General features: G+C 41.5%; 1 protein-coding gene across 2 annotated transcripts in view; it reads left to right on the top strand.

The window, feature by feature from the left end:
• LOC111972255 (phospholipid phosphatase 2-like) overlaps positions 1-26,823 on the top strand; it is a 39,878-nt gene extending 13,055 nt beyond the window's left edge. For both annotated transcript variants that reach the window (XM_023999200.2, XM_023999201.2), the window contains exons 2-6: positions 15,774-15,925; positions 16,123-16,385; positions 16,628-16,685; positions 22,933-23,109; positions 23,475-26,823. In XM_023999200.2, coding sequence (XP_023854968.1) covers positions 15,774-15,925; positions 16,123-16,385; positions 16,628-16,685; positions 22,933-23,109; positions 23,475-23,627 — 803 coding nt within the window. In that variant the 3' untranslated portion in view covers positions 23,628-26,823. The remainder of the gene's footprint in view (positions 1-15,773; positions 15,926-16,122; positions 16,386-16,627; positions 16,686-22,932; positions 23,110-23,474) is intronic.
• Positions 26,824-27,889: the final 1,066 nt, after the last annotated feature.

A 27,889-nucleotide genomic window follows, 5' to 3' on the forward strand; every position in this document is an offset into this window, starting at 1 on the left:
CATACTACTGGACCCCCAGGGGCTTGGCACAGTTACAGAGGGACACAAGAAGGAATCAGCTGGTTTAGAATGGAACCTGGGGAGATTTCTCATGTTTTTTTTCTTCACTCAAACTCAATGGCACAGCAATGCAAATCAGAGTATCTCTGGCACTTCTGAGCAAATGCGTGCAAGACAGCAAAGGAAATGCTGTGTCTTTTCTCCAACTCAATCATCAAGTTTTCTGATGACACCACAGTGGTAGGCCTGAATACCAACAGCGATGAGACAGCCTACAGGGAAAAGGTGAAGGCTCTGGTGGAGTGGTGCCAGGAAGATAACCTCTTTCCTCAACATCAACCAAACGAAGGAGCTGATCGTGGACTTCAGGAGACAGCAGAGAGAGCACGCCCCCATCCACATTGACAGGGCTGCAGTGGAGAGGTTGAAAAGCTTGAAAATCCTCAGCGTGCACATCACTGACAACCTGAAATGGTCCATTCACACCGACAGTGTGGTGACACATCACTGACAACCTGAAATGGTCCATCCACACAGACAGTGTGGTGACACATCACTGACAACCTGAAATGGTCCATCACCAGACTGTGTGACACATCACTGACAACCTGAAATGGTCCATTCCACACAGACAGTGTGGTGACACATCACTGACAACCTGAAATGGTCCATCCACACAGACAGTGTGGTGACACATCACTGACAACCTGAAATGCGTCCATCCACACAGACAGTGTGGTGACACATCACTGACAACCTGAAATGGTCCATCCACACAGACAGTGTGGTGACACATCACTGACAACCTGAAATGGTCCATCCACACAGACAGTGTGGTGACACATCACTGACAACCTGAAATGGTCCATTCACACAGACAGTGTGGTGAAGAAGGCGCAACAGCTCCTCTTCAACCTCAGGAGGATGAAGAAATTCGGGTTGGCCCCTAAGACCCTCACAAACTTCTACAGGTGTACCATTGAGAGCATCCTGTCGGGTTGTACCACCACCTGTTACGGCAACTGCATGAGCCGTAACCGCAGGGTTCTCCAGAGGTTGGTGCGGTCTGCCCAACCCATCAACGGCGGCACACTGCCTGGCCTCAGGTCATCTACAACCCCCGGTGTCACAGCCACCCGAACCACGGCCTGTTCACCCCGCTACCATCTAGAAGGCAGAGACAGTAAAGGTGCTTCAAAGCTGGGACCAAGAGACTGAAAAACAGCTTATTTCGCCAGGCCGTCAGACTGTTAAATAGTCACCACTAGCCGGCCTCCACCCAGTACACTGATCAGTCTCTGACATCCCATTTGGCCAAAAAGCAACACATTTGAAGTTTTGGAGTCAAAGTCAAAGTCCAGACCTAATCCCAATTGAGATGTTGTGGCAGGAATTGACACGAGCAGGTCATGCTTGAAAACCCACAAATGTCGCTGAGTTCTGTATGGAAGAGTGGGCCAAAATTCCTCCACAGCGACTTGAGAAACTGATCAATAAGTACAGGAAGTGTTTGGTTGCAGTCATTGCAGCTAAAGGTGGCACAACATGTTATTGAGTGTAAAGAGGCAATTACTTTTTCACACAGGTGTTGAGTGTTACATGACTGTGAAATAAGGATGTAATTGTTGTATTATTTGTTCCCTTTATCTAATATTAGATTTTGGTTGAAGATCTGATTACAGTCTGTTAAAAACAATATGCAAAAGTAGAGAAAATTAGAAAGGGGGCGCAAACTTTTCCACAGCACTGTAACTACTGCTGTACACACCTTTTCTATTCATATACTGTCCTTACTATCTATTCACACCATTATATACATATGTACATTGAGTTGACAAAACCAGATACAGGTTTCAATAAGCCTTGAGTTTGTCAGCATTTCCATTCTGTTTTCAATCGGCTGCAAGGTGTGAACATTCCTACCAATAGGATTTTGAATTGAATGGCTGTGTGTGGAGACAGATTTCATGTCATACTGTCTAAAACATTTCCAGCTGTACAGTAACGACAGCCATGCACACGGTAGCCCTCAAGCACATGTTTATTTTTATTAGGAATGTATGTCCATGTACACTGAGTATACAAAACATTAAGGTCACCTGCTCTTTCCATGACAGACTGACCAGGTGAAAGCTATGATCCCTTATTGGTGTCACTTGTTAAATCCACTTCAATCAGTGTAGATAAAGGGGAGGAGACCGGTTAAAGGAGGATTTTTAAGCCTTGAGACAAGTGAGACATGGATGTGTATGTGTGCCATTCAGAGGGTGAATGGGTAAGACAAAATATTGAAGTGCCTTTGAACGGGGTATGGTAGTAGGTGCCAGGCGCATTGGTTTGGTTTGAGTGTGTCAAGAATTGCAATGCTGCTGGGTGTTTCCCACTCAACAGTTTCCCATGTGTATCAAGAATGGTCCACCACCCAAAGAACATGCTACCAATTTGACACAACTGTGGGAAGAATTGGCGTCAACATGGGCCAGCATCCCTGTGGAGCGCTTTCGACACCTTGCAGAGTCCATGCCCTGACAAATTTAGGCTGTTCTGAGGGGAAATAGTGGTGCAACTCAATATTAGGAAGGTGTTCTTAATATTTTGTACAGTCAGTGTATATATTTATATTCTGGTCTCTGACATTGCTCGTTCTGATATTTCTTGATTTGTGTGTATTGTTAGGTATTACTGCACTGTTGAAGATAGAAAAATAAGCATTTCACTGCACCTGTGATAACATTTGCAAAATATGTGTATGCAGCCAATACAATTATATTTGAATCTTAGTGCCATCGGTAAGAAAGCTTTTCTATCCGTGTTAAATAGGATAGTACTGGAAAAATGTTGGGAAAGAGATTTGACTCAATAAAATATGTTCCCATGTTCTTTGACCTGACTGGTCTGGAGTTTCTAGTGGTTGAAAGAGGCCTGTGAAGGAAATGATGATGCTGTCTCCATGGATTCAGGATTCTCATCCAGATTGGTTGGGAAAAGGCATTGTCATGAGTTCTCCAACTGTTTCCTCTCACGGAGAAATGTACTGATGACAGCAGAGGGAATAGTGCTCCCAGGGCAGTTATGTTATGGAATCTGAAGGCATTTCAATAAACAGAGTAGAATAGGTGGACAAACACACTTAGATGAGTTTGTTTAGTGAAGTATTGCAACATAAATTTTGCAACCAATGACCATAAGCACTACATTGTAAGGATTTGATACTATTAGGTTAAATGGAATGGAGAAGATTACCTTAAATAGTTTCTTAACCTTTTTATACCATGGGTCTACAAATATCTATAGCTCCCAGATGTATAATCAAAATGTGTTGTCTGGTCTATTTGTTTGATCTAGGAAAAGTCAGACTATTCCCCAGACCAGATTTAACTGCCCTCCATCTGCACTACTTGGTGCTCAGAATGCGTAAATGATGAGAACGAGAGAAAGGGGATTAGAAAGCAATGGGTAGCTGGATTTGGTGTGACTGATTGGGGAAGTCGGGTGTTTCTAGTGTGAATTAGAATTCCCGATCCAAATGCAGAAGTTGTATGCTCAGCACATACCTTCCACATTAGTCAGTCTAGCCTGCCAGGGAGGACAGAGCAGAGTAGACTGTGGGGCTGGGAGAAGGGCCCTAGTCCACACACTACACAGTGAGGGAAGAAGACACTGAGAGAAGTTGAATGAAGGGCTCTACACAGTCTACGCAAACAGAGCTGACGTAGGTCCATTTGCATTGTGTTCCAAAAATTCAACCGCACAAATGTACGTTGAACTACGTAGAGAACGACACAGATGGACCTCCGCCAGCTCCATTTGTGTAGACTGGGTAGAGAGGACAGAGAGTGAGAGTATAATATTGGCATGCTGAGAGTTGAGGAAAGGGTGTAGATGGACTGGCGAAGGAGAAACAGAGTAGAGGCACTGAATGAGAGACTGAGAGGACAGTGGCTGGAGAGAAAAAAAGTAACTGGATGACCCTCGGTGTGGAAAGACAGGCCATCCAATCCCAGGAAAGCAGAGTGTTGAAGCACGTGGCCCAGCTGTGACTCTGTAGGAAGGCCGCCTCTCCAGTCTGAACCAGTCAGGTCACACCTAGGGCTGTTGGGGTGACAGTATTACTGTAAAATTCTAGATGACTGTCGAGTCACAGTAATCTCCTCTTATGCATTCTTGTACCTTTTTATTGACCTTTTTATTTCAGTATTTGCACTGTCTATGCACACTCACAGGGCCCTACACACACACACACACACTGCCACTCCAACACACACACACACACACACTCACTCCATCATCTGCTCACTCACACATAATAATGCAAATACATTTATACTGACTCTACATACCCGCACACCCACTCACATACAAGCTGCTGCTACTTTGTTTATCTTATATCCTGCTCCCTAGTCACCTTACCCCTATACATATCTACCTCCATCACTCCAGTATCACTGCACATGTACAGTAAATATGGTAGTGCAAGCTTTTTTTTGCGACTTTCTCAAATCATCAGTAGCCTGTAGTTGCATCACACAGCCCATATATGTTTTGATTTCTAATGCATTCTAAGGTTTGTATCATTAACAAGTAAAGTTGCCCAATAACTAGAAATCTAGCATTTAGGACCTGTTTCAAATTATCACTTTTACGTTTAACATAGCCACTTCATATGCGCCGCTCTCTTGTTCCAGAATGGGAAAAATATCCATTATATTTTATTCAGCTAAGTTCAAATATATTCTTCTTACTATAAAATCATGTAAAATAATGTCACAGGACTTATAAGCATATATTGTCAGCTAAATGAACAAGCCAACAGTCTATGGCATGGAGCATAGCCAGATAACATACAGTAGGCCAACTCATATTCTGTTCTTCTGAAATACATTTCCTTCAAGTTTCTTTAGACCTGCCTAAAATAAATAATGAATTTATTGTGATGGTGTATATTCAATTGATTTATTATACTTTTTTAAATGTAGATGTTCCAATGGCGAGCATCAGAGGCTTGTATGCTGCTTGTGTGAGTGGAGCTTGGAGATGCTAAACATGTTTATGTTAAGTAATAGTAATGACAATAACCAGCTGACAACATTAATGACAGCCCTAGTCACACCACAGCATGTGAATATCACATCAGATGAATCAGCTATGCTTTAAAAAATCACACAAAGTAAAATCCCAGGCTGTATGTTTTTGTAATTCTGTCCAACTGTGTCTATAAAGCAGTCCAGGTGCCACACAGTAAAAAGCAGGGAGAGGCCCGGTCTATAGTGCAGTGTCAGTAAAGTTTGAGGCGGAGAATGATTCTTTAATTAAATCAGCGGTCTAGATGTGTTGTGCAGTCAGCGCAGTTACTCAGGTGTTTGAGTTCAGGCTCTGACCACTCCATTACTGCACTCATTTCAGGGAATAAATGTACATTTCAATGCAAGAATCGAAATGAGCCATGTACAGCCAGGTCCAACATTATTGGCACCCTTGTTAAAGATGAGCAAAAAAGACAGTATGAAATAAAGAATACATATTTTATGCTCAACATGTTTTGGAAATGTATATTTTATACTAATACAATTGCTCCAAAAAGAGGTGTAAAAATGATTGGCACCCCTGTTTTCAATACTCCCGGCACCCTCTCCTTGCGAGGATAATTGCACTGAGCCTTTTTCTCAAGTGTTTCATGAGTTGGAGAACACATTGGGAGAGATCTTAGACCATTCTTCCATACAGAATCCTTCCAGATCCTTGATGTCCTTCACCTGTGCTTATGGACTGCCCTCTTCAATATAAACCACAGGTTTTCAATGGGGTTCAAGTTCAGAGACTGAGATGGCCATTGCAAAATTATGATTTTGTGTTCAATTAACTATTTCTTTGTGGATGTTGATGTGTGCTTGTATTGTCTTGCTGGAAGATCCACGTTTCGGCTTCCTGGCAGAAGCAACCAGATTTTTGGCTAAAATGTCCTTGTACTTGGTAGATGCCGTTGACCTTAACAAGGGCACCAGAACCAGTGGCAGCAAAACAGCCCCATAACATCACAGATTCCCCACCATATTTACAGAAGGTATGAGGTTATTTTCTGCATATGCATCCTTCTTTCAACGCCAAACCCACCACTGGTGTGCGTGGCCAAAGGGCTCTATTTTCATGTCATCGGACCATAGTACTGGTTCCAATCCAAGTGCCAATGGCGTTTAGCAAACTTTTAAATTTGTTGGTTGCTCTCAATAAAGTCACTTTTTATGGCAACCCTTCCAAAGAGCCTATTGGCATGGAGGTAGCGTCTAATTGTAGATTTGGAGACATGGTGACCCAAAGATACGACCAAGTTCTGTAATTCTCCAACTTTGGCCCGTTGATATTTCTTTGCGTCCTGAACGATCTTCCTCACTGCGTGGGGACAAGATGTGCGTCCTCTATCAGACAAGTTTATCACTGATCTTAATTGTTGCCCTAATAGTGGTAAGTGGTATCTTTTTTTGTTGCTATTTTCTTTGTCCCCATTGGCGGATTTTATGAAGGTCAACAACCATTTGTCACCTCATTTGTGAGCTCTTTGCCTTTTCCCATGGTAATGGGTGACAACAGGATTTTACATGCGTATTACGTCATTACCAGTAAAACAGGAAGCCATGGAAGGCCACAATAGTTAATTAGTTGAAATTAACTTAAAATCTGCATTAAAATTCAAATGTTTGATTTTGTTTGATTTTATTTCTGAGAATCTTTAGATGTGCCAATAATTTCAATTCCTTATGTGTTATTTCATAGTTTTGATGTCTTCACTATTATTCTACAATGTAGAGAATACAAAAAATAAAGAAGAACCCTGGTATGAGTAGGTGTGTCCAAACCTTTGGCTGGTACTGTGTATATATAGCATCCAATAGCTCAGTATTTTCATTATTTGTTTCATACAGTATTTTTTGCTCATCTTTATCAAGGATGTCTGACTGTATTTTCAATTATGTCTCTTTGGTTCTTGTGCTGTAAATTCAAATCACTTCCTGAATTGAGATGGCATTGACCCCATCCCTGCCCTCCACTGTGTAGACAGAGAGAGGACGTGACAAATTGCAGTGACTCTCAGCTTCCAGTGAGATCATGACCCAAATCATCCCATGTAATTGCAGATCAGCTGTCTAAAATAGGCCGGGCTCCACTCTATATTTACAGAGCGGGAGAGTATAGGAGGACACTGGGATTGAAGGAATGACAGAGGATAAATGAGCTCGAGAGACTCTGAATAAGAGAGTGAGGGCACAAAGGAGGATAGAAATTAGTGGCGTTGATGGAATGCAATGAATCTCTTCTACCCAGCTCAGAGGGGCCAGGTAGCTTAGGACCCTTTTTGAAAAAGTTTAGATCTTATGCATATCCTGTAACTTTGAGCAGGTGCTGGATAGCTTTAACAAACTTTTTCCCCATTTGTTTGTGTCTGAACCAATTGTCTTCAAGAGTCATTTTCCTCCCCTCTCCCTTGTATTTCTGTGCCCCAAGACCCCGTTTAGGAGAAGCATAGAGTAGACGAAGGTGCCATTGTAAATGATTGTGAATCGAAAGTAGAGGAGGAAGGGGAACATTAGCTTCTCAAAATGTGACTGAAAGCTGTTCAAATGGGGTTCCTTAATCTGAGGCAGGTAATGTGAACTCCTGCTTCTCGTGACTTCAGAAGGTCTCATTATGGGCTCAAATAGGAGATATTTCACTGGCATTCCAAGCAGGGCCTCATTTCCCTCCAACTGTAGAGTCAGGTGTTTCATGGGGCGAATACATTCCCTTGCAAACCTGCTTTCCTCTATTACTCTACCTTTTCTTGTAACAACTTTCATTTGAACCGTTAAAGACAAGTTTCCTATTTTCCTTCTGTAAAGATGAAATTCTGCAGCACTGTCAATTTGGGCTGTGGCATTTTGTTGTGGTATCCTGGAGACCTATTTTGCCTGTCTATTTTTGCCTGTCAGTGTGGCTGTGTGTGTTTGTGTCTGTCTATGTGAATGTTTTTTGGGGTGGGTTAAGAGGCTTGGAAATCTCTTTCAGATATTCTATGTAGACCTCATGAGGTTTATTAGACACCCCTACTGTAGGACACTAGAGACGATTTTATTTTTATATCTTTTTTGTACTTATTTCATTTTTTGCCGACATTGTTTAAAAAACAATATTTTCATATGAACTTTTAGATGTATGTCTCATCAGTCAAAGTGATGTGTCTGCAGTATAAATGCAGTATTATCACTACAGAAATAAAGTCGTACACAGCTTAACAAGCCTGGAGGGGTCATTTCAGGCTAGGTGTACTGCCTCCCCCATGCCCTACACTAATACACTAATAGAAATCGCGTCCTTCACTCTTCTAACTTCTTTATAGCCAGAAGTGCTAGATCCAAACTTGAGATGTGCAACTTTCAAGCATTGATGTAATGTAAGATTTGTGCACAAATATTGTAGTTATTTTTGCTCCTCTCAGATTCGACACTGATTCTCTCCATTCCTGCACTGTCTTGTTACTTATGTTGTAGTGATATTTTTCTCGGTTTTCTGTTTACAGGAACTAATATTCAGAAGTCTGATTATTCGGTCACTTTTCTTTCATAATTTGAACCTTATTTTTCCCACTTAGCCTCTACTAATGCTCCTGACAGACCCTTCTGAACAAAGGTGTTAAAAGCATTTCAATTGCTGCAGGGTGTTTGTTATACAGCATCAAGCACAAGCTGTCTATTTAAAATGGCCTTTCACCATGCTGTATTAAAGAAAAGAAAAATGTCCTAGATTTTATCCAGAGGGCCAGACCAGCGCTCAGACTCACAACACTAATACTGTAAGCATTCTAAGTTCACTCATATGGGTAATGCAAACCAGATACAGGTTTCAATAAGCCTTGAGTTTGTCAGCATTTCCATTCTGTTTTCAATCGGCTGCAAGGTGTGAACATTCCTACCAATAAGATTTTGAATTGAATGGCTGTGTGTGGAGGCAGATTTCATGTCATACTGTCTAAAACATTTCCAGCTGTACAGTAACGACAGCCATGCACACGGTAGCCCTCAAGCACATGTTTATTTTTATTAGGAATGTATGGCCACTTATATTCCCGGTAAATATTGTTTTTCTGAATACATTACAGAGGATTTGACAGCTGGCGCTAATCCCAAGCAAGTTACATTATGAAAGATCAAGAGTCTGGAACTTCGCTTTGAGAAAATACTGTATGTTGTATAAAAACTTTCAAAGTGATGTATGATTAACTCAGAAGTGAAGTGGTGATAGAGGGAATGTCCTTCAGAGATCATCTGCCTGTCCTGATTTAAGTTACACTCAGCTCAGATGTTTGGAACAAAACAATGGCAAATTATTCCTCCAGAAACCAAACACATGTTATCGTGGACACTGGATCAGGGGGAGTGGGATGAATGAATAGTCACAATAACCAAGAAACACAAACCTCCTCCACTCTTTCTGTGATTCACTTCCTGCCATGTGTGGATTTGGAGGAGGAAAGGGAAGCCGTTCCTTGACATTCTTGGTGTGATTTTGACTGACGTTGTTTGTGCTAGCTGGAGGCAGGATGTAGGACAAATTAATTGACAATCAAATGGTGGATGGCCACATTGTCTTGAGGGCCTGGGGCCACTAAGGCTTTTATTTTAGGGTTCTATTCCCTCACAAAGCCTTCTACCACTGTGTAAACACTACCCCAACAGCCTTGTGCTGAGGAAAACAGGGAGCGGCTGGCAGGTGAGCTACAGCTGCTGGTGATGACAAACACAGAGCAGAGTACAGAGGGATAATGGTTGGTGCCGGTTGAGAATGAAGGGTTGCCATTTGGTTCCCATATGAAATATCTGACGGTTAAGTGCCACCTGTTTGGTGGTGACGCTGTCTGATCTCTGTTGATATAATGGTGGGTGCTTGCATTCATATTAAATGTAATAAACATATCCTCTTGAACTAATATTAGAAGACTAGCGATACAATGGACCATTTTTGTAGATGTAGCTTGTGTGAATCTCAGCTGCTATCTCCAGTTTAGGTTTTTCTCTCCAATGTTTGTCTCATTGTGCCTTTTGTCATGTCTGAAACCTAGCAGCAAGGTTAGACTGTATGACACTGTACACTGATCTTTCTTTATCCTATAGGGTCGTTCCACCTCAAAAAGCACAAGAAAGAGGATTTCGACACCCACCATCTCAGATTGTTCTGAAATTGTTTCTGTTGTTGTAAGCAGATAAGATTAGCATTCCTGCAACATTGTTTTATATAATTTGATCTCTGAGAAATTAAGCTAATTGATTACACCCAAATTGGCCATTTTAATTGATGGGATTCATATAATATTCAATAAATATAGTGCCTAACATCTGATTTGGACCAAACTTTTTTTTCGAACAATGAGTTAGACATTAGGAATCCAAAGAAATGGTCTAAAGCACCTCACGGACCCCCCACCTCACACGCCAATCCCACCCCAACAATGAGTATATCTTATCAGTTCTCTATGTCTGACAAGTAGTTTGGAGCTGCGGCTTGGAGTGATGTTTCTTTATCCAATGTAATGTATTCTTAGTGAATTTTGTGATCTTTTTTTCCCCCTCTCAGAGAGATTAGTCATTGAAATTGTTAGGTTTATGTCCCATTCTACATTGTTCTTGGTGCCGAAGACGTGGATGTCAATCATGGCAGCCCCCCGCACCTCTCTGATTCAAAGGGGTTGGGTTAAATGCGGAAGACACATTTCAGTTGAATGCATTCAGTTGTACAACTGACTAGGTATCCCCCTTTCCCAATGTAGATGGTGCTGTTTCAGTGGATTTTAGCGGATTTTTGTATATTTATTTTTAGAATCGAGGATGAAATGAGATGTGTTGACTCTATTCATGTGATACGAGTTAGATCTGATATAAATATCCTTTTCTTCTTCAAGCTTAGGCTATTTCTTATCCATGTAAATGTATATGTCATCACCATCTAGTTTACAGTAAACAAACAAGGATGTTGTTATCTGGCCTTGTGTTTTCTTCATGATATTTACTATGAATACTAGTTTGTCCAGAGCAGTCATTGAGCCGGCCGCGACCGGTAGATCCATGAGGCTGCGCACAATTGGCTCAGCGTCGTCTGGGTTAGGGGAGGGTTTGGTCGGCAAGGATGTTCTTGTCCCATTGCATACTAGCGACTCCTGTGGTGGGCCGGGCGCAATGAACACTGACATAGTCGCCAGGTGCACAGTGTTTCCTCCGACACATTGGTGTGGCCGGCTTCCGGGTTAAGCGGGCATTGTGTCAAGAAACAGTGCTGCTTGGCTGGGTTGTGTTTCTGAGGACTCACGGCTCTCGACCTTCGCCTCTCCTGAGTCCGTACGGGAGTTGCAGCGATGGGACAGGACTGTAAGTACCAATTGGATACCATGAAAATTGGGGAGAAAAATGGGTAACGTAAACTCACCCCATTCTGTACAAATGTGCGTAACCGCGGCATTCAAACGAGGCTGCAATGAAAATGAATGGGACTGTAGTGGCTGTGTTTGGCATCAAAATCCGGGGTGTGAAACTACGTTTTGATTCAGCGTTGATTGACATGGTAAGGGGCTAACAGTATTGGAGAAAAGATGAAAAAACGAACCCCTCTGATGCTGTACTTTACATCGTGACGTGTCACTACGTAATGTACAGCGCACATTTGCAACTCATTTTGTGCCGTACAGCCTCTTTCCACCAGGGGTAGCCCTTCTCTCGCAGATTAAAATCATGCTTAACCATATACACTTGTAAGAAAACTTCATTATTTTTGTCTAAATTAATATAACTTTTGCTAATATTAAACTAATATTTCATGACTAGGGTGCCAATTGCATTTTTTTGCACGTCATTGCTGCGAGCCATCATGACACGCAAAAGCCAGAACAGCTGCAGTTCACTTGTGAGGCTAACGTTAGCGCGGCCCTAAACCCCCCTTCAAATTCGACACAAACCTTCAAACAGGTATGTGATGAGACATTACATAAACTCTTTACATTTATTTAAAAGTTGATTAGTTGGACAAATCGGGTGAAAAAAAACATTTTTCTTCACACAACATATTTCCCCCTTTCAAGATCACTTCGTAGCCTTCGCTCCCCACCCGCCATTTTTAAAAAGACCCGACGGAGCTCATTGGCTTGTGGAATTATGCAGAGATGGGCATCATGAAGGTCTCGTCATTAATTTAGTGGAAAAGGGGAGAAATTGTGCTTTACATTGGTATTGATATTACAGTTGATCTGGAAGTATTACGTTTTTTGGGCGCAAAAATAAGGTCAATTGTACGGACCAAGGCGATGTACAAAAGTGAGTGAGTTTACGTTATATAAAGAAGTCCAGAATAAATTAGTAGTGCTAACTGGCTAGCTAGCCACGAAAAATTGGTAGTTAGCTACCCACGACAAATTTACATCTACCTTGCATAACGTTAGTTTTAGGTCATTTTTGCCTGTTTAACTAGCTGGCTAGCTAGATTATTACAATTGGGGCAAAAAAGTATTTAGTCAGCCACCAATTGTGCAAGTTCTCCCACTTAAAAAGATGAGAGAGGCCTGTAATTTTCATCATAGGTACACTTCAACTATGACAGACAAAATGAGAACATCCAGAAAATCACATTGGTAGGATTTTTAATGAATTTATTTGCAAATTATGGTGGAAAATAAGTAATTTGGTCACCTAACAAACAAGCAAGACTTCTGGCTCTCACAGACCTGTAACTTCTTCTTTAAGAGGCTCCTCTGTCTCCACTCGTACCTGTATTAATGGCACCTCTTTGAACTTGTTATCAGTATAAAAAGACACCTGTCACAACCTCAAACAGTCACACTCCAAACTCCAATATGGCCAAGACAAAGAGCTGTCAAGGAACCAGAAACAAAATTGTAGACCTGCACCAGGCTGGGAAGACTGAATCTGCAATAGGTAAGCAGCTTGGTTTGAAGAAATCAACTGTGGGAGCAATTATTAGGAAATAGAAGACATCAAGACACTGATAATTCCTCGATCTGGGGCTCCACGCAAGATCTCACCCCGTGGGGTCAAAATGATCACGAGAAGGTGAGCAAAAATCCCAGAACCACACGGGGGGCCTAAGTGAATGCCTGCAGAGAGCTGGGACCAAAGTAACAAAGCCTACCATCAGTAACACACTACGCCGGCCAGGGATCAAATCTGCAGTGCCAGACGTGTCCCCTGCTTAAGCCAGTACTGTCCAGGCCGTCTGAAGTTTGCTAGAGAGCATTTGGATGATCCAGCAGAAGATTGGAGAATGTCATATGGTCAGATGAAACCAAAATAGAACATTTTGGTAAACTCAACTCGTCGTGTTTTGGAGACAAAGAATGCTGAGTTGCATCAAAGAACACCATACCTACTGTGAAGCATGGGGGTGGAAACTCATGCTTTGGGGGTGTTTTTCTGCAAAGGGACCAGGACGACTGATCCGTGTAAAGGAAAGAATGAATGGGGCCATGTATCGTGAGATTTTGAGTGAAAACCTCCTTCCATCAGCAAGGGCATTGAAGATGAAACGTGGCTGGGTCTTTCAGCATGACAATGATCCCAAACACACCGCCCGGGCAACGAAGGAGTGGCTTCGTAAGAAGCATTTCAAGGTCCTGGAGTGGCCTAGCCAGTCTCAGATCTCAACCCCATAGAAAATCTTTGGAGGGAGTTGAAAGTCCGTGTTGCCCAGCAACAGCCCAAAAACATCACTGCTCTAGAGGAGAATCTGCATGGAGGAATGGGCCAAATAACCAGCAACAGTGTGGTGAAAACCTTGTGAAGACTTACAGAAAACGTTTGACCTCTGTCATTGCCAACAAAGGGTATATAACAAAGTATTGGGATAAACTTTTGTTATTGACGAAATACTTATTTTCCACCATAATTTGCAAATAAATTCATAAAAAATCCTACAATGTGATTTTCTGGAGAAAAAAATTCTCATTTTGTCTGTCCATGTTTGAAGTGTACCTATGATGAAAATTACAGGCCTCTCTCATCTTTTTAAGTGGGAGAACTTGCACAATTGGTGGCTGACTAAATACTTTTTTTGCCCCACTGTATATCAATCTGATAATTATGAAGTAAAACGCTTGCTTTGTTTATTTCTTGTTTTGTCTATTGTTGCCATTGTCCTGGCTGGAAGAAGGTTCAGTGAAGGGGGAGGTGCAGCATTAGGTAATACAGTAGGGGGAGCGACTGCTTCTTAAATGTAATGTTTTATGCGTTCTCCACACTCTCGCCCTTACAAGAACGTCCTCTGAGAATGCACTCGGAGAGTGTGGAGCACGATAGTATGCATATTGAGAAACACCCTGTGCTTAAAAGCACTGTCTGTGTGTGTCCCTAACCTTGCCAACAGACAAAGCTGTGAATGGATCAGTGGTTCACCAGTCAGGGCCTTGATTAGCTCCGCAACAGTAACAAGGTGTGATGTGTAATGAGAGAAAAAGAAATGGGTGGAGAGAACGTTTCTTTAGGACCATCAGGTGACATCCTGACAACTGATACACAGAAATGTGTATGGCAACTATGTTTGGTGGGACGTTGATGGAATATTCTAACCCTCAGAAAACTGGACACATTAATTTTATTGCAACGTCCCATGAAACGTGTCTAAATATTAATATTGGATATTCTGAGAACATGGTAACCACGTTCTGGATTGGTTTGACATTAAGGGAATGTTCACCTAACTCTAACCCCAAAACATGCTGAATAGGTTGTCATTGAATGTTCCTGGAAAACTAGACACTCAAACATCAGTGAAACATTAGGGCTAATATTACAAACACTTTCTCTCTCCCTAGAATGTTAGCTGGGAGGAGCTCCTAGCAGTTGTACCAATAAGGTCTTTTTCACATACGTTTTAATTTGTAGATTCAGCACAGACTAGAAGAGTATTATTCATTAGGTTGAGTTTATCAACATGAACTGCAGTAACGAACGCATAATGCCTTCCTCATGGTGTGTTTGTGGCTTTGCATCACACATTAGACAGGTTGAGCGTGTGTGTGTGGATTCGAAGATGTTTTCCGAATGTTTCAAGTACATTTTCCATCCACTCTATAGCCTTGAGAGGCTATATTTGGGCTTGTTTGTGCACACCACCACATCAGTCAGTCTTCTAAGGAAGTGCACTGGGGAGGGGTGTGTGTGTGTACATCTGAGTCCATGTGTTTGTTTTTGCAATCTCTTACTCTAAAGATTCTACTAAAACATTTCACAACCTACTTCAATGTGTGGTGTGCACTGCTTTGGAATGCTGGGCTTTTCTGGGCCATGAATGTGATATATTTTCAGGATAGTGTTGTTCCACTGAACGAGGTCTTCAGGAAAGGAGGAGAGAAAAAAACTTCTCAGAGCTCCTTGAAGAAACATTTAACCTTCCAGATTGAATAGTGATGTAATGTCTGGGTTTCTGGAAATGTAAAATATATGTTATTTAACTGATGGATGCTCTCGTAAATCTTTATATACGTTAGCTTGAATCAACAGCATTATCATGAATCGCTCCTGATGTACTTTATCACCCTTTATTATAGGAAAAGTCAATGCTGGTAGTTGAAGTGAAATAATGAAAGAGAAAATAAAATTCACATCCTGCTAGTTCAGATGCTGGACATAAAAATGAATGAAGAATGAAATGATGTCAGCAGTTGGATCATATCCATAAAATTGTTGCAGACATCATTTTTCCAGTTGGAGTGAATTAACAAGTTGCCTGCCTGCTCTTTCTTCTCATAGCGGCACTGCCTTTCCTCATTATGACCGTCGTTTTCCGGCCCTACCAGAGGGGTGTGTACTGTGACGATGAGGATATCAAGTACCCCCTCAAACCTGACACTATCACCCACGGCCTGCTGGCTGCAGTCACCATCTCCTGCACCGTCATCATCGTGAGTCCCGCCCTATACTTTCCTCTCTGACACCTAGGTGAGATAAAGAACGTCTGACTACATTGATTCCCAGATCAGTGTCACAAACAGGCGTTTCTCTATGTAGCCAGTGGACCAAACCTGATATTAGCTGTCATACTGGAAGATACTGGAAGGTTAGATGTAATTCAAGCTGCTCTCTCTTTCTCTTCCCATAGCTAGCATCAGGAGAGGCCTACCTGGTCTACAGTAAGAGGATTCACTCTAACTCTGAGTTCAACGGGTACGTGGCGGCGCTCTACAAGGTGCTAGGTACCTTCCTGTTCGGGGCAGCTGTCAGCCAATCACTGACGGACCTGGCTAAGTTCTCCATTGGACGCCCACGGCCCAACTTCATGGCCGTCTGCAACCCCAAGGTCTGCAAAGGCTACATGCTGGATATCAACTGCACCGGCAACTCTCATGACGTCACTGCGTCCAGGTAGTTACTGAGGTAGAGGGTGTCAGGGGAATATTGTTGACCGGTGCATTGCTCTATGCCAGTGGTTAGTGCTGAACTGGAACCAGTGCTGGCACAAACTGCTGCTCACCAGGACAAGGGTTGGTGACCACAGCTTAATGCTCTGGTAGAAACACACTGAATAGATCCACTGTAGTCTCCAAACAGTCATGACAGGTTAACATTACCATTTTTAAGAACATACATTTTTTCAATTTTTCCAGGTTGTCCTTCTACTCCGGCCACTCCTCCTTCGGGATGTACTGTATGCTGTTTCTAGCAGTGAGTATACAAGGCTCATGGAACAGATGCAAATATCGACTACAAACACCCTTATATTCAACATTCTGAAATGGAATCAATTGATGTAACGCCTCTCCATTTAAATTAGGAGTAATGGGGTAGATATGAAAAGGCAAAATAGAGCAGGTTTTACTGAGAGTGATTGTGCTTATATATATATATATTTATATATATATAAGCACAATATATATATATACAGTGAGGCAAAAAAGTATTTAGCCAGCCACCAATTGTGCAAGTTCTCCCACTTAAAAAGATGAGAGAGGCCTGTAATTTTCATCATAGGTACACTTCAACTATGACAGACAAAATGAGAAAAAAAAATCCAGAAAATCACATTGTAGGATTTTTAATGAATTTATTTGCAAATTATGGTGGAAAATAAGTATTTGGTCAATAACAAAAGTTATCATAGTTGAAGTGTACCTATGATGGAAATTACAGGCCTCTCTCATCTTTTTAAGTGGGAGAACTTGCACAATTGATGGCTGACTAAATACTTTTTTGCCCCACTGTATATATAAGGGCAAGTCAAAAGTTCAGCTGAATTTGGACACAGAGGCTAATGCCCTGCTGGACTGTCATAGACCGGATATGAAGGCTAGGCCTGTGTTCTGTTCCTGGTTATCTAGTTCAACTGCCCTGGCCCTTGTCATTGTGAAATGTAGTATTTATTAAGATCCCCATTAGCTGCTGACAAGGCAGCCGTTACTCTTCCTGGGGTCCAAACAGGAATAAAACAACACATCACAACAAAACAATAGTCTACATCATAAATAAAACAATTACATCACAACAAAACAATAGTCTACATCAGTGGTTCAAACATTCAACCTCCAGCTGCATACATTCAACCTCCAGCTAGCACCACGGTCAGCGCACTCTCAAATGTTGTTTTTTACCATCATTGTAAGCCTGCCACACACACACACACTATACGATACATTTACTAAACATGAGAATAAGTGTGAATTTTTGTCACAACCAGGCTCGTGGGAAGTGACAAAGAGCTCTAATACAATAGGAGCAGGGCACAAATAATAATATAATAATGATCAATAATTTTACTCTTTATTTAACCATCTTACATATGAAACCTTATTTGTTCATCGAAAATTGTGAATAACTCACCACAGGTTAATGAGAAGGGTGTGCTTGAAAGGATGCACATAACTCTGCAATGTATTGGAGAGAGTCTCAGTCTTAAATCATTTTCCACAAAGTCTGTGCCGGTATTCACATAGGTACGTGGTTGCAAAGGGCATCAGTGTCTTAACAGCGCGTTTTGCCAAGGCAGGATACTCTGAGTGCAGCCCAATCCAGAAATCTGGCAGTGGCTTCTAATTCAATTACATTTTCACAGAACCGCTTGTTGCAATTTCGATGACGCTCTCTTGTTCAGATATCGGTAAGTAGACTGGAGGCAGGGTATGAAAGGGTTTTAGAATCCAGTTGTTTGTGTCATCCGTTTCGGGAAAGTACCTGCGTAATTACGCAGCCAACTAACTCAGGTGCTTCGCTATATCACATTTGACATTGTCCGTAAGTTTGAGTTCATTTGCACACAAAAAAATCATACAATGATGGAAAGACCTGTCTGTTGTCCTTCTTAATGCAGACAGAGAAGAGCTCCAACTTCTTAATCATAGCCTCAATTTTGTCCCGCACATTGAGTATAGTTGCGGAGAGTCCCTGTAATCCTAGATTCAGATCATTCAGGCGAGAAAAAACATCACCCAGATAGGCCAGTCGTGTGAGAAACTCGTCATCATGCAAGAGGTCAGACACGTGAAAATTACGGTCAGTAAAGAAAACTTTAAGCTCGTCTCTCAATTTAAAAAAACGTGTCAATACTTTGCCCCTTGATAACCAGCGCACTTCTGTATGTTGTAAAAGCGTTACATGGTCGCTGCCCATATCATTGCATAGTGCAGAAAATACATGAGAGTTCAGGGGCCTTGTTTTAACAAAGTTAACCATTTTCACTGTAGTGTCCAAAATGTCTTTCAAGCTGTCAGGTATTCCCTTGGCAGCAAGAGCCTCTCAGTGGATGCTGAAGTGTACCTAAGTGGCGTCGGGAGCAACTGCTTGCACGCACGTTACCACTCCACTATGTCTCCCTGGCATGGCTTATGCGCCATCAGTAAAGATACCAACACATCTTGACCACCAAAGTCCATTTGATGACACAAAGCTGTCCAGTACTTTAAAAATATCCTCTCCTGTTGTCCTGGTTTCCAGTGGTTTGCAAAAGAGCATGTCTTCCTTAATTGACCCTCATGAACGTAACGGACATATACCAGGATGATGAAGGCATTGTCTGTATAGTTTTTTGGCCTTTTCCCCCAGCATTGTCCCGGCCATATCCGTGGCAGCAGGAAGAATTAAGTCCTCCACAAAAGTATGGGGCTTGCCTATCCTAGCCACTCTGTAGCTCACCATATAAGACGCTTCTAGCCCCTTCTTATTAATGGTATCTGTTGCTTTTATACATGTCTTACTACTTGAAAGTCGTCTTAATTCTCACTCAAAAAACTCCTGTGGCTTATTTTTCAAATTGGCATGTTTTGTTTCTAAATGTCTGCGCAAGAGTGAAGGTTTCATCGAGTTGTGAGATAGTACTTTTGCACATATGACACACTTTGGCTGAGGAAAGGCACTACTCCCAATATAAGTGAACCCCAAATCAATGTAGTTCTCATCATTTTTGCGCCTCTTCGATGGTCCAACGTCCCGTCTGTTGTTCGGTGCTTTCCCGGGTAAGGGGGCAGTAGCTCTTAGTAACTGTCAGTGTCCATGCTAGCTGGGCTATCAACAAATGTAGATTTACTGATGCTAGCATTGGATGTGCTCTTGGAAGCAAAACAACTTGTGTTGTCGACAGGTGCAGGTGTAGTACTGCTGGTAGTAACGGTACTACCAGTAGAGCTGGTATGTGTCTCTATGGACGCGGGCCTTACATTTTTTTAACCATTTATCCATTTTAGCGCAAACGGAATGAGCAGCAGCTACATACGGACCGTTAGTGTGATTCCCACGAGAGAGTAATGTTAATGTGATTGGATGTTAATTATTTGACTAGGCTACCTGAATTTGACATTGTTATTTCGCTGAACACTAGATGGTTTAATTGTATTTTTGGCAGTGAAACGAGGCTACTAAGGTGAGAGAAAAAAACTCACCCAAATGTATAGCCTCGTTGGAAAATATAAATGGACTGTTTGAAAATGTGAAGATAATTTTTTTAAACAAATACAAATAAAACGTTTTATTTTATTTACGTGAATCACATTTTTATTTGGCGTACCCCCGACCGCATTGCGCGTACCCCCAGTACCCAGTTTGGGAATACCTAGTCTACATCATAAATAAAACTACATCACAACAAAACAATCTACATAATAAATACAAAAAAATATAAGAAGAAGAAATAAATTAAATAATTATCAAATAAAACAACTACATCACAAGAAAACAATCTACATAATAAATACAAATACAACAAATATAAGAAATAAATCAAATCAAATAATTATCAAATAAAACAATTACATCACAACAAAACAATAAATAAATAAACATAAATAAATAAAATGATACATCACACAAGACATTGTGCACTATACAAATTTACACTGCTCCACAATTACACATGTACAATATAAAAGGTACAATAATACAATATTACTGTGTGTGCATGCGTGTCTTTACAGTCCATGTTGTGCCGTGAGGTGTTTTATTTTTTATTATAATGTAACCTTTATTTAACTAGTCAGTTAAGAACACATTCTTATTTACAATGACAGCCTACCGGGGACCAGTGGGTTAACTGCCTTGTTCAGGGGCAGAACGACAGATTTTTACCTTGTCTGCTCGGGGATTTGATTCAGCATCCTTTCGGTTACTGGCCCAACGCTCTAACCACTAGGCTACCTGCCGCCCATGTTTATGTATTTTTTTCTGATTTCACTGCTAGCTTGAGTTACCTGATGTGGAGGAGTTCCATGTGGTCATGGCTCTAGTACATTGCTGTACAGTGCAATGCACTGCATTTCCCAGCCTCTATTTTTGGGCTTAGGGACTGTGAAGAGACCCCTGGTGTCATGTCTTGTGGGACATGTATCGGTGTCTGAGCTGTGTGTTCGCTGTTTGAAGAGACAGTTTGGTGCTTTCAACACATCAATACCTCTCACAAAGACAAGTAGTCTTGTCTGCAGTCCATCTCTCCTCTACTTTGAGCCAGGACAGATTGACATTCATGTTCTTGATATTAGCTCTCTGTGTACATTTAAGGGCCAGCCGTGCTACTCTGTTCTGGGCCAACTCTAATTTCCCTATGTCCCTCTTTGCAGCACTGGACCATATAACTGGGCAGTAGTCCAGGTGTGATAAAACTAGGGCCTGTTGGATGTGTTTGGTTGATTGTAATGTCAAGAAAGCAGAGCGGCATTTTATCACAGACAGACATCTCCCCATCTTAGCAACTGTTGCATCAATATGTTTTGAGCATGTAAGTTTGCAATCTAGGGTTACACCAAGCAGTTTAGTCTGCTCAACTCACTCAATTGCCACATTATTCTTTAAAACATTTAGATGAGGTTTAGGGTTTAGCTTTTAGTTTAAGTATTTAGGTGTAGCTTATTACTAGCCTCCCATTCTAAAAGTGACTGTAGCTGTTTATTATAGGTTGCAGTGATTTCACTTGCTGTGGTAGCTGAAGTGTAAATGTTGAGTCATAAACACACAAGCTTTACTCAAGGCTAGTGGTAGGTCATTAGTGAAAATAGAAAACAGCAAAGGACCAAGACAGCTGCCTTGAGGTATATCACACTCTACCTGGTTTAAGTGAGAGAGGCTTCCATTAAATAAAACCCTCTGTGTTCTATTAGGTAGGTAGCTCTCAATCCACGATATGGCAGAGGATGTAAAGCCATAACACATCTTTTTCAGCAGCAGATTAAAATCGATAACCTCAAAAGCTGCACTGAAGTCTAACAAAACAGCTCCCACAATCTTCTTTCTGCTTATCATCAGTCATTTGTCTCAGTGCCATACATGTTGCGTGCCCCTCCCTATCAGCGTGCTGAAAGTCAGTTGTTAATTTGTTCAGCTGTTTGAACCAGAAATGGGTACTTTAATATTCTTGGGTAGCGGGATGACTTTTGCTTCCCTCCAGGCCTGAGGGAACACACTTTCCTGTAGACTTAGATTGAAGAGATGGCAAATAGGAGTGGCAATACAGTCCACTACCATCCTCAGTCATTTTCCATCCAAGTTGTCAGCACCAGAGGGTTTGTCATCATTGATCGACAGCAATAAATCTAGCCATTGACAGACAAGGCAGGCAGGAGACTCTAGCAGACGACTCGGTCCTCACTGCCAATCAAAGCAATCAGTAATCTGCTCTGCTTTGTTTCTCACAGACCCTTTGATATTCCCTATTAGATGTGATTAATATCTCCATCTCCCTACAAGTGTTGAATGCTGAGATTGAGTGTATGTGCGGTAGGGGGGCACGCGTGGATGCCAATTTACACACCTACTATGGCAGGAGCCTGGTCGCAGCCCAGAGAAATGAATGTGCCAGTTAGACACTCTGGCAGCAGCTTTCCTCTTCTGTGAAAATGGTTTTCAGTCCATAGTTGGGTATAAATTAGATCAACATTCAACGTCTTTTCATTGTTTATGCAATTCAAAGCATACCATATTTCAGTTTTTGCTGGGATTTGATTTAGTATGAAGGGGCATTTAACTTTTAAAGGATTGCCTGTTATCATGTTTATCTGACTAAATCACATTTCATTTAATGTGTATTTAACAAAGTAACGACACACTTGACAGAAAGAAATTAAATAAAATTCTTGCCTGTTACATGTTTATCTGACTAGTGACTACATGTAGCCTGCTGATGTTAGCATTTTGTAAAAGCTGAACAGTGTGCTTTCATACTAGCCACTTGTAGAATGGACTCCCACACACTGTATACATGAAAATAACATTTACTAACAAATGCTGTGTTTCAGATGTTCATTGAGGCATATTTGATGGACAGAAATATGATGATAGGCTTAATGTTACTGGGGCCAGTTTACAGTCAAATAACATTGCCTTATTTGGTGAAAGGGTTCACCACTTGTGAACACAAAAACCACTAATGACCTCAATCAGCAGTAAAAGCAAATAATCTTCAAACAAACAAACATCTCCTCCCTCTCTTTCTCTCTAGTTGTATGTCCAGGCGAGGCTGAGGGCAAAGTGGGCCAGACTCCTCCGACCCACAATCCAGTTCTTCCTGGTGGCCTTTGCAGTGTACGTGGGCTACACCCGCGTGTCCGATTACAAGCACCACTGGAGCGACGTTCTGGTGGGCCTCCTCCAAGGCGCTCTCATTGCCATCCTCAACGTGAGTGTTGTCTGCTGGCTTTCTACTGTTCCTAGTCCCCTGTTTTGATTTAACCTCTTTCAGCAGCGCCTTTGGGAAGTCTCGGAGACGTGGGTGATTCATATTGGAAAGCGTAGCCGCGATTCGTATTTCAGACTACTGCATGCAATTGGGGACCCTCCCAGGCCCAATGTTTTATGACTTCTCTGGCCTGGTTAGAGAGCTGGAGGGGTTATGCAACGCACTGTGTGTTCCTCTCAGACGTGGAGCAGCTGCATGGTGCTCTCCACCACCAGACATACAGTATACAATCACATTTTCCAGCCCTACTCTTGGTCCTCTCACTTTGTCTGACCCACACCATTTCACTCCTCTCCTCCCTACAGGTGCGCCACGTGTCAGACTTATTCAAGCAGGGTCCTCCCCACTGCTCCAGCCCAGAGACGGTCGAGAACGAGGAACTGGAGCGCCGCAAACCCAGCCTGCAGATGGCAGATGCAGATCACAACAACCATTACAGCTACCCAGGGCCTGTGTGAGAGGGGCCAACCCAGTCAACCACTCTCACAACAAGCTCCCACAAACCACTGGACTGACTGAGGGGGCTGCGCACATTACCAGAATCCTCTATGGCCTGGGTGCACCAGCGCATGAGTGGGAGAGGACTTTTATATTGAGGCATCATCGTTGATGTTCACTAGTTTTTTACTATATTCGTCTCAGATGTTTTTATGTTGCTTTTTTTAACACAATAGATTAGGTAAGAGTACCAAACATTCAGATAAGAAAGAAAGACCATTCTCAGAAGAGAAGATGTCTAGATGAGTCCCATTTTAGTGCACCTTAGTCATATGAGTAATCTGAACTTCAGTGGGAGTTTGGGATTGATATGTTGAATGTTTCACCTATGTGAAATGGACTGCAGAGATTTAGAAATGTTGATGTTGATTGTGTAAGCTTGATATACCACTAGATCACAAACAATCAATGCAAACGTTTGGCATAAAGATTTTAGAAATTGAAAATTTGAAATTTAGAAATTTTAGCTACGCACATTCTAGCATCAATCACTAAAAAAAAAAAAATGACGAAATCAATGTTTTAACAGGAACATTGTTCCTTTGACAAGAATTGAAGGTATTTGGAAAGTGCATATTCATTTTTATTTTATAGATTACTTTATTCACAAGGTTGGAAATGTCTATTATGCCAGCTCTGTTAAGGTATTGTGCAATCACAATCACCCCTGTTAGCCACTATGAGCCACAAATACTGTATCTGCTAATATTATGGCATTTTTCTTTTTTCAAGTATGTTATTTTTTTCTGTGGCCCATATCAAACCAGTGCTTTCTTGGACTAGTGCCTTTTAAGATTGACACAAATGGATCAGATTCCAAGTTCAGAACACAAACCAGATACCTTAACATGAGCCTTTAAGAGTTGTAATGATACAGCTTACCATTCGAGTCATTTATGGCAAGCTGGTATAATGCTCTATGCAAAGTTCAAAGATTTTTCCTTACCTGTGTGGACTGCTGGGGCTAATTTGTGAAGAAATGCTCCTGTACAGTGACTATGTCAGGCCTGGCCCTGCTTGGCACAGGAGGACTGATGACAGATCAGTCAGCTCTGGCAGAGAGAGGCTCACCTCTGGTAGTGATTGTGAGGCTCAGAGAGCTGACTCAGAGCTGGCTTGTGACTGTGGAATGGCAAGGTACTCAGAGGGGCCTCCTGCGGAGACGCGGGTCCTACGGACTTCAAGAATTTTAAAGACTTTTCTTTGAATTCCATAAATGATAACCACCTGGAGCAGCTTCAGTGAAGTGTTGTTGTTGTGTAACGTCTCACCTGTGTATTACTGAATCCCCCAGCGCAAATTTACCCATGAAGCAATAGTATCACAATGTTATGGGGTTTGAGTTTCCTCCAGGTTTCCATCATAAAAGGCGTGTGTGTGTTTCATATGTAATAATACTATTCCCATTAGAGGATTGGTGACTATGGTCCTGGTTGGCCATTATATGTACAGTTGAAGTCGGGAGTTTACATTACACCTTAGCCAAGTACATTTAAACTCAGTTTTTCACAATTCCTGACATTTAATCCTAGTAAAAGTTCACCACTTTTTTTTAAGAATGTAAAAGGTCAGAATAATAGTAGAGAGAATGATTTATTTTAGCTTTTATTTCTTTCATCACATTCCCAGTGGGTCAGAAGTTTACATACACCCCATTAGTATTTGGTAGCACTGTCTTTAAATTGTTCAACTTGGGTCAAACTTTCCGGGTAGCCTTCCACAAGCTTCCCACAATAAGTTGGGTGAATTTTGGCCCATTCCTCCTGACAGAGCTGGTGTAACTGAGTCAGGTTTGTAGGCCCCTTGCTCGCTCACGCTTTTTCAGTTCAGCCCACACATTTTCTATAGGATTGAGGTCAAGGCTTTGTGATGGCCACTCCAATACCTTGACTTTGTTGTCCTTAAGCCATTTTTCCACAACTTTGGAAGTGTGCTTGGGGTCATTGTCCATTTGGAAGACCCATTTCCGACCAACCTTTAACTTCCTGACTGATGTTTTGAGATGTTGCTTCAATATATCCACATAATTTCATGATGCCATCTATTTTGTGAAGTGCACCAGTCCCCCCTGCAGCAAAGCACCCCCACAGCATGATGCTGCCACCCCCGTGCTTCATGGTTGGGATGGTCTTCTTCGGCATGCAAGCCTCACCATTTTCCTTCAAACATAACGATGGTCATTATGGCCAAACAGTTCTATTTTTGTTTCATCAGACCAGAGGACATTTCTCCAAAAAGTACGATCTTTGTTCCCATGTGCAGTTGCAAACCGTAGTCTGGCTTTTCTTATGGCGGTTTTGGAGCAGGTGCTTCATTCTTGCTGAGCAGCCTTTCAGGTTATGTCGATATAGAACTCATTTTACTGTGGATATAGATACTTTTGTACCTGTTTCCTCCAGCATCTTCACAAGGTCCTTTGTTGTTGTTCTGGGATTGATTTGCACTTTTCGCACCAAAGTACGTTTATCTCCAGGAGACAGAACGTGTCTCCTTCCTGAGCGGTATGACTGCTGTGTGGTCCCATGGTGTTTATACTTGCATACTATTGTTTGTACAGATGAACGTGGTACCTTCAGACGTTTGGAAATTTCTCCCAAGGATGAACCAGACTTGTGGAGGTCTACAATGTTTTTTCTGAGGTCTTGGCTGATTTCTTTTGATTTTCCCATGATGTCAAGCAAAGAGGCACTGAGTTTGAAGGTAGGCCTTGAAATACATCCACAGGTACACATCCAATTGACTCAAATGATGTCAATTGGCCTATCAGAAGCTTCTAAATCCATGACATCATTTTTTGTAATTTTCCAAGCTGTTTAAAGTCACAGTCAACTTAGTGTATGTGAACTTCTGACCCACAGGAATTGTGATACAGTTAATTATAAGTGAAATAATCTGTCCGTATACAATTGTTGGAAAAATTACTTGTTTCATGCACAAAGTAGATGTCCGAACCAACTTGCCAAAACTATAGTTTGTTCAAATTAAATTTGTGGAGTGGTTGAAAAACGAGTTTAATTACTCCAACCTAAGTGTATGTAAACTTCCGACTTCAACTGTATGTCAAACATTATGCTGTTCTGTTCACTGTACATTTATCAATCCATAGCTGTTTATGTATACACAAAAGGAATCTAAATAAATACCAAATACACCATGTTTCAATGCAATGCCATATTTTTATATTAACAAAACAGCTGAGTCTCTGCGTAGCTTTCATCACGGTTGAATCTTCGATGTATGCATTGTCTTGACACGTTATTTGTCATACATTCCATTCCACATTTAATGAGTTTGCATTCCAAAGAACTCATTTGGTAATCAAATAATTGGATGCCACGCTGGTTTCACTCTTGCAACACATTTCACAAGTATGGGTTAGGTGGTGGGGCTTGTGAGTTCAGAAGTGTGAAATGTAACTGATCTCACATTGTGTCCGAGTGATTTGTAATCGTGATGAGGTGGGTATGATATCAGACTGCGTTTTGAAGTAAATCTGTGGGCAATAAGAGAAACAGGATGCGTTGCCATCTAGTCTGGTTTTGACTAGATGGGATATAGCTTTTGTCAGATTTGACTTTTTGTAGCAGGTTAGGATAATATAGCAGGTTAGAAGACATAGGTTAAGGTTAGGAAAAGGGTTAGAGCTAGCTAAAATGCTAAATGAAATCAACTTCTGGTGTCAATTTAACAAAAGCTGTATCCCTTCTAGTCTGGGCATGCTCCAGCTAGCTTGTTTATAATAATCATGAATCATGATTTCCAGCTGTTCTCTGCTTGATGATTCCAGTCCCTCTGCAATTACTTACTGTACTAGGTGGAAGGTCTCACTCAGATATCAAAATAAAAAAATGTATGTAACTGTTCGTTTATTTCACAAATATACAGTAACTTATATACATCTACTGATAAAGGATTGGTATCTGCTTTTCTGGATCTTCTGTTTGTGAGAGAAAAACCTGGCCATAGAAAGATAATCCCTATGAGTTTGACATCCTTCCTATTGACAGTGGAATTCCCATGAGTACGTTTTTCTGACTGTTAAAAACACCCTGCCTCACCTATTGTTCCTGTGCAAAGAGGAAACCAACATTCTCTGGAAAAGGCTATTTGCTCATTGTTCTGCTACTACCATGGTTCTCTTATCTGAGTTTCTGTTCTTGTGTGAGGAGGGTATATTTAGGGATTCTTCAGTTTCCTTCACTGTTTGTGTGCACTTGGCCCT

Source organism: Salvelinus sp. IW2-2015, linkage group LG13 (assembly GCF_002910315.2).
Source record: "Salvelinus sp. IW2-2015 linkage group LG13, ASM291031v2, whole genome shotgun sequence".
In the NCBI taxonomy this organism is placed as follows: Eukaryota; Metazoa; Chordata; class Actinopteri; order Salmoniformes; family Salmonidae; genus Salvelinus; species Salvelinus sp. IW2-2015.